Here is a 13,001-nt window from a genome sequence, read left to right on the forward strand (position 1 = left end):
AGAGCAAGACTCCGTCTCAAAAAAAAAAAAAAAAAAAAAAAAGATTTGACAATCCTGGCCCAGTTCAGGAACTACCTGTTGAGCCTGTTGGGAGTGTATCGGGCTGGAAGGACGGATAAGACCAGACACAAGAACAGCAGTCAGCACTCCAGGAATTCTGTGTGCCATGAACGTTTTTAATACTACTCTAGAGCCATTATAGAGTTCTGATAACTCTACATTTCACTGAAGATACCATTTAAGGCTGTTTAAAGCAAATGCCCAGGTAATAAATTCTGAGAAACATCATCCCTCTCTAATCAAGTCTCTCTTGTCAGACATGGCGCATTAATTCATAGAACGAATCGTTCATAAGTCAAACGCACGGCTGTTTAAGCTAGGGAATTCCTAGCCCTCTCAGGTAGGCCATGGGAGGAGGTGGGCCAGCAGTTTCTTACGTCCAGGCTCATAGTCGGATAGTTGAGCCTTGCATTCCTCCTCTACCCTTCCACAATAAACTAAGGGTTATGGAGGCAATGGATGCGGAGGGCTTTTAGGGGCCAAGCATATTACACATGGAATTGAATTGCTTATCACCAGAGAGGCTGACCCTTTGGGGCTTTGCAGTCAAGAATTTTGTTCTCTCTCTCCTCCCACCTTACCCAATTCTTTGCAATTTTTTTTTAGCCTATGTCCCCCAGGATTCCCTGTTGAGACTTCCTGCTTTCTTCCTCCGCTTCGTGCAGTGCTGGAGCGTGGGGCCTGGGGCTGCACTGCGCGCGCACCCGGAGCTATTGCTTTGCTAACAATTCCATCCTTCTCTTTCCGTCATTCCCAGCCAGGTGCTGAGTTTCTCCCTCCCTCTCGGCTTGGTGCCTCCCGCGGCTCGCCCCAGTGAGGGCGTCTCCAGGAACTCCAGGCGGACACTGCCACGAGCTACTGCCACGTCTCCGCCGCCAGCAGTCCAGCGCCTGCGTGGGCTCGGGGGGCGGGGCAGCGCTGGGAGGCGGGACCTGCGCGTGAGCGGCGCGTGAGCGGTTCAATGGGGCCTACCGGCGGCGGCGCGCTGCGCGCCGAGGGGCGGGGCCTGGCGGCGGTTGCTGGCGGAGCCTCTGAGGGGGACAAGGCTGTTGTTGCCTTGGCCGTCGCATCCCCGAGGGAGTCGTGTCGGCGCCACCCCGGCCCCCGAGCCAGCAGATTGCCCACTGAAGCTCGTGTGTGCACCCCCGATTCCGCCAGCCACTCGCCCCTGGCCTCGCGGGCCGTGTCTCCGGCATCATGTGTGGTAAGGGGGCCGGGGGCGGGGGGCGTGTTGCCGGGCGGCGCTGGGGTGCGGTGCGGGCGCCGTTAAGGCCCAAGGCGACGGGCGGAAGCGGGAATGTGGAGGGTGCGAAGTCTAGCTGATGGGCAAGGGGCGTCCAGTGGTGTCTGCGGGGGCGGGGGTCGGCATCCGCGTGCGGGAGAGAGGGTGGCGGCCGGGAGAAAGGCACCTGAGAGGGAGGCGGGCCCCCTCCGCTGGGGGCCAGCGGGCGCCTTTGCGCGGAGAAGGAACGGAGAGGGGAGAGAGACGCCTTTATTGAAAAAGGAGGAAAGGGCTGAGGGAATTGAGGTGTGGAGGGGGTGCCTTCAAAAGGGCCCACCAGGTGAGTGAGGCAACCTGTGGAACATTGGGCGAGGTCTGTTGAACTTATCTTGCATTTTTCTAAAAACCTTTCAAAAAATATTTTACTTGTTTTCAGGCAGGCCCGATAGAAAACAGACCCTAGCTAGAGCCACGATAATGGCATTAAACGTGATACTTCCTGCCATCCCTTGTCTCAACAGAAATAATTGCTAATCAATAATTTGGTTAATGGGCTTAGACCTGATCCTCTAGTGGAAGAGTCCTTCAAATGTCTGTGGCAATAGGTTATACATAATTTATCATTTGCATGTACACCCATTAAAAACGCCAGCTCTGAAAAATATCAGTTATACCTTGGATGTATACCCCTTTAGAATGCCAACTATGAAAAACATCATTTATCCCTTGCATATGCACCCGTTAAAAATACTAGCTATGGAAAGTTTAACAAATACTTTTGCTAGAGCAGTTAAAGAATTAAGGTTAGGCTCTTTTATTTCATGTTTTGAAAGTCGTTTATTATTACCTAAGTGTTAGTGAAAGAGATTTTGAGAATCGTGTCTGACATGACTGATGTCCTCTAAAATTGGTGTTCAACTTGGCTATTGCCAGTAAAAATAATTGTATTCTTACCTTTCTTACTGAAATTTACAACCGACTTTATCCCTGGAAGAAAGAACACTTTTTTTTTTAAAGGGAAGTACCATTGTAAGAGAATTGAAAACTCTCTCGGAGACTTCTTATTTGCAGCCTTTTGCCCGAAGGAACTGAACAGGAGGTGGATTGTACTCGTTAGTGTATATATTTCCTGTATTTATGCTCATTTCAGCTTCTGAAAATGAGGACCAGGTTTAAATTTAGAGTAGATTTAAAAAAACCCGCATAAAAACAGAAACACCTATAAATAGCTTACTGAAATTATTAGAGTAGAGCTGACTTCAGAATCAGACTTTTGCAGCGTCTGCTTAGAATGGCTTTGCATTTACTTTGGAGCCGCGAAGTAGTGAATTTGCAAACTGGTCAATCTCCAGTGTGCTTCCTTTGCTAGTTAACTGTTTCTGAATGACGGGGTGTGTCCTCATCAAGTACTCGACATTCTGGTTGCAGGTCATTTCATCATGGTCCAGGAAAAAAAACGTAAAGTACTTATTGAAAAAACAAAAAAAAATCAGCGCCAGGCGTGGTGGCTCCCGCCTATAATCCCAGCACTTTGGTAGGCCGAGGCAGGCGGATCACCTGAGGTCAGGAGTTCAAGACTAGCCTGGCCAACATGGTGAAACTCCATCTCTATTAAAAATACAAAATTAGCTGGGCGTGGTGGTGCGCGCCTGTAATCCCAGCTCCTCAGGAGGCTGGGGCAGGAGAGTTGCTTGAACCCAGGAGGTGGAGGTTGCAGTGAGCCAAGATCGAGATCGCACCATTGCACTCCATCCTGGACAAAAAAGAGCGAAACCTCGTCTCAAAAATAATAAATAAAAATCAAAAAATAACTCAGATATGGAAATCAGGTTCAGATAAGGGAGATACCTTTAGGGTGGAGACTAAATGTTGGGAGTTTTCACATAGTCTGTGTCTCCATTCCACAGAATTTTACTGCTGAGGAAACAGATATTGAAGAAATAAAAAGTGAGTATTTGAGGCATTTCTGAGGTCCTGCTTTTATTAAGTCATACCACAGTTTTGCGTGATTCTAGGGATAGGGTTCAGAATTTATTTTCTCTCTAATGTAAATTCTGAAAGATAAGAAGATGAGTGTCGTTATTTTCCTCCCACATCTTAATCATTGAACTAAAATTCCTGAGCAGAGAAATGGAGTGAAAATTAGAATAGATGGGAAAATCTGGAAGCTTACCTTCTGATTACTTGCTATCTAGTTAAGTTTTTCTTTTTCTTTCTTTTTTTTTTGGGAGACAGGTCTCACTGTCGCCCAGGCTGGAGTGGCTTACTGCAGCCTCTGTCTCCCAGGTTCAGCCTCCCCTGTAGCTGGGATTACAGGGGTGTACCACCACACCTGGCTAATTTTTGCATTTTTGGTAGAGGTGGGGTTTCACCATGTTGACCAGGCTGGTCTCCTGACCTCAGGTAATCCACCTGCCTTGGCCTCCCAAAGTGCTGGGATTATAGGAGTGAGCCACCTTACCCGGCCCTAGTTAAATTTTCCTAAAAGATTATTTTATTTCAACGTTGTACAATGTTGAAGCAGAAGAATGACAATTGAAGATTCTGATATGCTTTTTTCAATCAGATACACTGTTGAAACTGGTATAATAATGTTTACCAGCTTGTTTTGGGTTGTTAATAAGTGTTAGGAAAAAAGATCCTATGGTCTGGTAAATTTAGGAAGCAACATATTAAATCGTGTGATAATGTTTTGTTTTGTTTTTTGATTGGAGTTCTTAGAATCTTTAATGTATTATTAATAATAAGCATTGAGAATCTCCCAGAGAAGAATAGTGTCTATTTTCCAAATGTATTTTATCTTCCTTTTTCTCGTTAGTTTGAAGTATACTTTGTCCTTTTTATTTGTATTATTTTTGGTTTTGCTGAGTGTCAAGTCACTTAAGCTATCCCTAGCTTTTAACAGACTCTGCTATTGTTTTTATAAATGTGGGGTTATACCCCTCTGATCCGATGGTGTATATAAAATGGAATTTTTGGGCTGGGCACTGTGGCACATGCCTGCAATCCCAGCACTTTGGGAGGCTGAGGTGGGTGGATCACTTGAGGTCAGGAGTTTGAGACCAGCCTGACCAAGATGGTGAAACCCATCTCTACTAAAAATATTAAAAAATTAGCTGAGCGTGGTGGTGCACGCCTGTAATCCTAGTTACTCTGGAGGCTGAGGCAGGAGAATCGCTTGAACCCAGGAGGCGGAGGTTGCAGTGAGCTGAGATCTTGCCGTTCTACTCCAGCCTGGGTGACAAGAGTGAGACTCTGTCTCAAAAATAAATAAATAAATAAATAAAAATAAATAAAATGGAATGTTTGCAAATGAGATCCTTTTTAAAAGCAGTAAAGGAACTTGCAATTTTAAAGTATCCTAAAATGAATTTTTCAAAAGGTTTTTGTAATTATACTGTCTAATGGCTTTGGGGATAATTGAGGAATGCTGAGATTGGCTGCTAGGATTGGTCATAAAACCGGTACTATTAACATATCCTTACATACCATACTGGATATGAAGAAGTTGTGAGAGAAAATAATTGCTTAATAAACATTTCTTCAATTGTCCCCTGGAAATGGAGATTAATAGGTTCTGGTAATGAGCAGTAGAAGGCGGGAAAGGGTTTTGTAACACAAGTTTGGGAAATTCTGCTCTTGGAGATTCACAATTAGCGAGATTAAAGGTTCTAGAAAGTTCTAAATATATACCTAACTTTATTTAACCAGGTAGTTCTTAAACCTTTAATTATGAAACCTTTCTTTACTTCATTCCTTTTTAGCATCCGGTGAAATAGTGTTCTGTTTCTGTGGTTTGGGAATTTTTTGACTGTATATTTCAGGTGCCTAGAAAGTGTTAGAAGATACTTGCAGATATTTGAAATGATGGCTTTATAGTTGGCACTCTGCCCTTTACAGAGATGACTAAAATAAGAGAGTTGCCTTCAAGGAATTGCTGCCTGATCAGAGGAAAGAATGCACATGCAACAGCTTCAGGTGAAAATACACAGTCATTGTTCATTGCCATGTCGTAGACCACAAGTAGAATGAGTAGAAATTTAGGGACTGGAGAACTCTGGGCTTTGGGTATCTGCATTAGGTCAGGAATGTTCTGGGTGATGGGGCAGGACTTTTACTTTGAGGAATAGGGCCAGCTTGTAGAGAATTAGTATACTGTGAGAGGTAATCATTGATGGCATATGTTACCCGTCAGTGAATGGAGGCGGAAATAGTTTGAGAACTACTACCAGAAGGGTTGAAGGAGAAAATAGAAGTGCCAGGAAAACAGACCAAAGAACAGTGGTTAAAGGCAAAAGAGTTCCAAAGTAGTATATTGCCTTGGACAGAGTCTGTAAAAATAGAAAAACATCATTCATATGTAATACTGCAGAGAAGTTAATTGGATATGGTTATGAAGAAATTATTAGATAAATTGCATATGTCAAGGCAGAAGGGTCTCAGTTTGTGTTCAGGAAGAGGGCTGCAAGTAATACGAAAAAGAAGAGGATTTTGGGATTGAAGTCCTCTGGGAGTGTTGAGAAGTTGAATTCTAGAGCTGTGGTTCCTGACCTACAAGCCCTGAAGTTGTTAAAGGGTGTTCATTGCTTATTAATATGCTTATAACTTTGTCTGTAAGTTGAATAAAAATTGTTCTAGATCATTGAATAATAAACATTTAACCCATTGTTGTGAAGGAGCCTCAGAATATTTTGATGTTAACAAAAGAGTTCTGTATTTACAAAGTTGGAGAAACACTCATCAAGAGTTATGAGTAAGGCCCGGAGCAGGGGTCACACCTGTAATACCAACACTTTGGGAGGCTGAAGTGGGCGAATCACTTGAGGTCAGGAGTTTGAGACCAGCCTGGCCAACATAGCGAAATCCCATCTCTACTAAAAATATAAAAATAGCCAAGTGTCATGGTACGCACTTGTAATCCCAGCTACTTGGGAGGCTGAGGGAGGAGAATTGCTTGAACCTGGGAGGTGGAGGTTGCAGTGAGCTGAGATCATGCCACTGTACCCCAGCCTGGGTGACAGAGTGAGACTATGTCTCAATTAAAAAAAAAAAAAAAGTTATAAGTAGCCAGTGCTTTGGCTCACACCTATAATCCCAGCCACTCAGGAAGCTGAGGCAGGAGGATTACTTGAGGCTAGGAGTTCAAGATCAGCCTGGGCAACATAGTGAGATCCCATCTCTATAAAAAAAATAAATAAATAAATAAAATAAATTAGCCAGGTGTGGTGGTGCATACCTGTAGTCCAGTCTACTTAGAAGCCTGAAGTGGGAGAATTGAGCCCAGGAGTTTGAGGCTGCAGTGAGCTATGATTGTGCTGCTGCACTCTAGCCTGGGTACTGGGTGACAGAGCAGGGCTGTTTTTTTTTTTTTTTTTAAAGTTACAAGTAGGGGAGAGGCTAGCTCCAGAGAGTAGTATGTGTAATATATCTCTCTTGAGGTTACAAGGAAGGATGAGAAGTATTTAATATATGTGTTGTTAAACTGTTGAAAAGAAGATGGGTGAGGGGCAGTGACTCTCCCTTGTAAACTCACTACTTGGGGAGGCTGAGGTAGGAAGATCACTTGAGGCTTGGAGTTTGATACCAGCCTGGACAGCATAGTAAGACCTTGTCTCTATATTTTAAAAACAAAAAAAGAAAATGAAGACCTTAATTCTGGCTGGGCACAGTGGCTCACGCCTGTAATCCCAGCACTTTGGAAGGCCGAGGTGAGCAGATCACCTGAGGTAAGGAGTTCGAGACCAGCCTGGCCAACATGGTGAAACCTGGTCTCTGCTAAAAGTACAAAAATTAGCCAGGCATGGTAACACACGCCTGTAATCCCAGCTGCTGTTCGAGAGGCTGAGGTGGGAGAATTGCTTGAACTCGGGAGGTGGAGGTTGCAGTGAGCTCACATAGCGCCACTGCACTCCAGCCTGGGTGACAGAACGAGACTCTGTCTCAAAAAAAAAAAAAAAAAAAGAAAAATTCTGTAAAGTAAGAATCTACCAAAAATGAAAAAGAAGCTGGGAGGAGAAAATGAGGATTTGAGAGTAGTATGTAGCCTAGACTCTAAAATAATATCTAGGAGAAGTTTGAAAGTTAAGCAAGTGATGAGTTAATAGGATTGGTCAGCAGTTCGGAGAGCCCATCCGAAAGTGGACTGAAATGGATAGATGAGTTCTGCGTGGCTGTCATAGTTCAATGTAGAGATGCTCAGAGACCAGGAGTCAGCACAGTGGACCCAGAGGGTTTGACTTGGCAGAATGATGAAAAATTGTCGTCTGGTGTGAATGGTCAGAGAATAGAGAGAGACGGAATATTTGAAGATTGTGAGCAGGAAGTGCATGCTTTTTTTTTCCTCAAGAAGGATGATGACATAGGTAGACTGTGAGGGAGTGTATAATTAGAGATGTCAGGACTTAAACTAGTGATTTGAGCTCCAGAATGTTAAATGTGCAAGAGATGTGTCATGGAGCCCCTTCTAGTGGCAATAATTACAATAAAGTAGGGGAGACATGAACCGATTAAAAAAACACACAAATAATTGAAAGTCTTAATTGTTTCACTTCATATGTTATTTTTGTATGTGCGATTTATTTTACTTTTAAATTTTTTATTTTTTTGAGATAGGGTCTCACTGTGTTGCCCAGCCTGGAGTGCAGTGGTACGATCTCAGCACACTGCACCCTCTGCCCTACCTCCGGGGCTCAAGTGATTCTCCTGCCTCTGCCTTCTGAGTAGCTGGGACAGGCATGCGTCACCTATGCCTGGCTAATTTTTGTATTTTTATAATAGAGACGGGGTTTCACCATGTTGGCCAGGCTGGTCTCGATCTCCTGACCTCAAGTGATCCACCTGCCTCGGCCTCCCAAAGTGCTGGGATTGTAGGCATGAGCCACTGCGTTCAGCCTTTATGTATGCTTTTAGGATTGTAGAAAATGTATCTTGGCTGGGTGCAGTGGCTCATGCCTGTAATCCCAGCACTTTGGGAGGCTGAAACAAGAGGATCACTTGAGTCCAGGAATTCGAGACCAGCCTGGGCAATATAGTGACACCACATCTCTACAAGAAATAAAAAAATAGCTGGGCGTGGTAGCTCACACCCGTAATCTTAGCTACTCCAGAGGCTGAGGCAGGAGAATTGCTTGAACCTGGGAGACAGAGGTTGCAGTGAGCTGAGATCACATCACTGTACCCCAGCCTGGGTGACAAGAGCAAAACTCCATCTCAAAAATTGAAAAAAAAATAAATAAATAAATAAACAAACAAATAACAGGCACACTGTGGTCCCAGCTACTTGGGAGGCTGAGATGAGAGGATCACTTGAGTCCAGGAGGTGGTAGTTTTAATGAGCTGGGATTGTGCCACTGTACTCCAGCCTGGGTGACAGAGCAGAGCCCCTGGTGAAAAGAAAATAAAGTATCTCAAATAATACTTAATTTTAAAGAAATCTTAAATGTAGAATGTGATTCCATAATTATAATATTGACTAGTTCACTGCAACCTTGAACCCCTGGGATCAAGTGATTCTCCCACCTCAGCCTTCCAAGTAGCTGGGACTACAGGCATGCACCACCATGCCTAAGTTTTTATTTTTTGTAGAGACAGGGTCTCCCTGTATTGCCCAGGCTGATCTCAAACTCCTGCCCTCAAGTGATCCTCCCGCCTTGGCCTCTGAAAGTGCTGGGATTATAGGTGTCTGCTACTGTACCCGGCCTGTAGAAAAATTTATAGCTGAAGGACTGGGACTGTGTGTATGGAATTAACAGCTATCTCTGAGAAAGGGGATGGAACCTGTATGGAGACAGAAAGGAGAGATTTTTACAATTAATTCTGTAGCATCTGTATAGTTTTAATCTTTATTATTTCAAATTTTAATAGAGACAGAGTCTTGCTATGTTGCCCTGGCTGGTTTCGAACTCCTGAGCTCAAGTAATCCTCCTGCCTCTCTTCCCAAAGTGTTGGGATTACAGGCGTGAGCCACCGCTCCTGGCCTAGTTTGAATCTTTAATGATGATGATGAATTAATTTGTGACTAGCATTATAAGAACAATAAAACAAATTTAGAATTTAAGTGACATTGTAGGTGGATTTAGGATTCAGAAGTTTTAAGTTTAGAGAATGAATTTGAACACTTACCACTGATAAGTTACAATGTTTAGGGTCCCAAAATATTGAAGCTGTCAAATGATAAAATATATAAAAATAATATTTCCTATTCATAAGGACATAAATGCAACCAGGCATAGGAATTTTAATAATTTGACTAGTCAGTTGTGTTTAGTTTTCTTTTCAATAAGGTTTAACAGTCTTTATTTGCAGCTACATTGCTTTCAACCAGGTGTGTCTAGTCTGTGATCCAGATTGCTTCTGAAATTTTGTTAGCAAGGTACTCATAAATGCTTTTTTGTCATTGAATTTAAGTTGCCATTTTCTGAGAATGATGCCTGTAAGTTCAAGCATCTCCTTCAGTTAGGGAGTTATTTTATTCCAAGTATATTCCATTAGTAAGAAAGCTTACACTTGTGAAGTACATGCTGATTTGGGGGTGCTTATACAGCTACTATGCTGTATACATCTATGCTTATACAGCTACTGTGTGTGCTCTTAGAGCAATTACCGAAGAGTGGTGGAAAGTTGATTTTAGGCTTTTGCCATTACCTTACTTAAGAACTGTTTATTGGGATGTTAGGCTGGGTGCAGTGGCTCACGCCTGTAATCCTAGCACTTTGGGAGGCTGAGGCGGGTGGATCCCCTGAGGTCAGGAGTTCGAGACCAGCCTAGCCAACATGGCAAAACCCCATCTCTACTAAAAATACAAAAATTAGCCGGGCATGGTGGCAGCATCTGTAATCCCAGCTACTTGGGAGGCTTAGGCAGGAGAATTGCTAGAACCTGGGAGGCAGAGGTTGCAGTGAGCCGAGATGGCGCCAGCCTTGGCGACAGAGCGAGACTCTGTTTCAGAAAAAAAAAAAAAAAGAGCTGTTTATTGGGAGTTTTGATAAGACAAGTCAAAGACCTGAAAATAGAGGTCAAATTAACGATTTCTGCTCTAACAAGCATCATTGTGAGTTGTGAATGCCTCCCTTGTGAACATGCCCTGCGTGCCTGATGAATTGCTGCCAATATTGTCTTCGGCACCCCAAGATTATAGTTAACCCAGTAGCCCCACAGGTGGAATGCCTTGGGCTAGCAGTGCTGTCAAGGGACAGGGCTATGAAACTGACAGGTTTAACTTCTTAGCTCCCATTTTCCTCATCAGGTATGTCTGAGGCTAATCCCCTTCCTTCTTGTAGCTCTATTTTTTTTTTTTTTGAGATGGAGTCTTGCTCTTTTGCTCAGGCTGGAGTGCAATGGCACAGTCTAGGTGCACTGCAACCTCTGCCTCCCAGGTTCAAGCTGTTCTCCTGCCTCAGCCTACCGAGTAGCTGAGACTACAGGCATGTGCCACCACAGCCGGCTTTTTAAAACAATTTTTTTTTATTTTTAGTAGAGACAGGGTTTCAGCATGTTGGTCAGGTTGGTCTTGAACTCCTGACCTCGTGATCCACCTGCCTCGGCCTCCCAAAGTGTTGGGATTACAGTTGTGAGCCACAGCACTCAGCCAAAATGTTCTTCGGCTCTCAAGATTCATATAGTGAGCCATTATAAACCAAGGAGATTGAAGTTAGAAGTATTATCAAAGTTGCCGGGCGCGGTGGCTCAAGCCTGTAATCCCAGCACTTTGGGAGGCCGAAACGGGCGGATCACGAGGTCAGGAGATCGAGACCATCCTGGCTAATATGGTGAAACCCCGTCTCTACTAAAAATACAAAAAACTAGCCGGGCGAGGTGGTGGGCACCTGTAGTCCCAGCTACTCGGGAGGCTGAGGCAGGAGAATGGCGTAAACCCGGGAGGCGGAGCTTGCAGTGAGCTGAGATCCGGCCACTGCACTCCAGCCTGGGCGACAAAGCGAGACTCCGTCTCAAAAAAAAGAAAAAAAAAAAAAAAAAAGTATTATCAAAGTTGAATGCTGTTGTTGAGTTACATTATTAAAAACAGTGAATTTAATATTGCATTAAGTTTTTTTTTTGAGACAGAGTCTTGCTCTGTTGCCCAGGCTAGAGTGCAGTGGCACAATCTCAGCTCACCGCAACCTCTGCCTTCCAGGTTCAAGCAATTCTCCTGCCTCAGCCTCCTCAGTAGCTGGGATTACAGGCACCTGCCATCATGCCCAGCTAATTTTGGTATTTTTGTAGAGATGGAGTTTGAGCATGTTGCACAGGCTGGTCTTGAATTCTTGACCTCGTGTGATCCACCTGCCTTGGCCTCCCAAGGTGTTGGGATTACAGGCATGAGCCACCCAGCCCTGCTGCATTAATCTTTTAAAAAAAGTAGAGTCTATAAGTTGTCTTAAAAACAGTTTTATATCATTAGCATTTAAATGGTTTTAACAAATTAATATACATATTTAATCTTTAAATCGTTTACCATCACACTTTCGTTTTTACCATCCGGCTTACATTTTTACTTTAACTATCAGACTTAGATTTCTTAAAAAAGAGTTTAGGAGTGAGTTTTTCTGGATGTACTGCATTATTAGAATTTGTCAGCTCTGGACAGACTGCAAACAATCCTTGACAGGCTTGTGTTTTCAAATCAGCTAGATTGTATCCTTCTTTAAAGGACTCTAGCTGATGCAGTCACAGTGGTGGGGACTAGTTCAGATTCAGTTTTTTTCACACTTTTTTTTGAGACGAGTCTCACTCTGTCTCCCAGGCTGGAGTGCAGTGGCGCGATCTCGGCTCACTACAACTCTGCCGCCTGGATTCAAGCGATTCTCCCAGTCTCAGCTTCCCAAGTAGCTGGGAGTACAGGCGCATGCCACCATGCCCAGCCAATTTTTGTATTTTTAGTAGTAATGATGGGTTTCGCCATGTTGGCCAGGCTGGTCTTGATTTCCTGGCCTCAGGTGATGCGCCTGCCTTAGCTTCCCAAAGTTGGGATTACAGGTGTGAGCCACTGCACCCAGCCCACATTTGTATTAAAGTATTGTTTTAGGAAAGATTTGTGTTCTGTGTATTGTCTTTTAATTGCCTGGTTAAAATACTTAACTGATAGTTATCTGTAGGTGTTTAATCTTTCTCAAATATCAGTGACCCATGGGTGAAGAGTGCAAAGTTTGATTTACAAATGGGTTATTGGCTTATTCATATTACAGATACTTTATGAAGGAACAGAAGTAACAACAAAAACCAGAGACTCATTCTTCTGAATTAAATGGGTGGAGTTGGTCTTGAGACTCTTCTACTGTCCTCTTGTGTTTATATCATGAGTAGCCATTGAAAGTTTGAAGCTACACATGGCTGTGCCGCTACCACTCTTACTTTAGAAATACCCTTAAGCAGCATGTTGTTTATCCTTATCTTAATTGCTGTGCTTTGAGGTTGGGAATGCTATTTGTGGGTATCTCTGGGATATCAGTTAACTGATTTTCTACTTTTGAATTAGGTAAGATAGATGTTCTACCCTCCCCTACAGGGTGGTCGTGCTGTGAAAGTAAGATGACTGTACATTACAGGAAAGCTTAAAAAATATAAATGTAAGATGTGTGTGTATGTTTTTTTTTTTAATCTGAATGAAATACAGGATTTCTGTAAGTGTTTGGCCTGGAACTACTTCTTTGGGGAGAGTTGAAACCGTTGTTTCAGGTTATTTTGGATTTTAATGTGTGAGTTTCTCTTTTTTAGGGCATAA

The 13,001-nt window shown here is 43.4% G+C and overlaps 1 protein-coding gene across 7 annotated transcripts in view; it reads left to right on the forward strand.

Moving 5' to 3' along the window:
- The first annotated feature begins 1,020 nt into the window (after window positions 1–1,020).
- The window catches only part of GFPT1 (glutamine--fructose-6-phosphate transaminase 1), a 65,024-nt gene continuing 53,043 nt past the window's right edge, over window positions 1,021–13,001 (forward strand). For 2 of the 7 annotated variants that reach the window (XM_015433572.4, XM_015433573.4), the window contains exons 1-3: window positions 1,021–1,264; window positions 3,190–3,229; window positions 5,183–5,260. In XM_015433572.4, the coding sequence (XP_015289058.2) occupies window positions 1,022–1,264; window positions 3,190–3,229; window positions 5,183–5,260 (361 nt within the window). In that variant the 5' untranslated portion in view covers window position 1,021. Of the gene's footprint in view, window positions 1,265–3,189; window positions 3,230–5,106; window positions 5,261–13,001 lie in introns of all 7 variants that reach the window. The other 5 variants (XM_015433574.4, XM_074011626.1, XM_015433576.4 and 2 more) reach the window with 3 other exon arrangements.

This window comes from Macaca fascicularis, chromosome 13 (genome assembly GCF_037993035.2).
Source record: "Macaca fascicularis isolate 582-1 chromosome 13, T2T-MFA8v1.1".
NCBI lineage: Eukaryota > Metazoa > Chordata > Mammalia > Primates > Cercopithecidae > Macaca > Macaca fascicularis.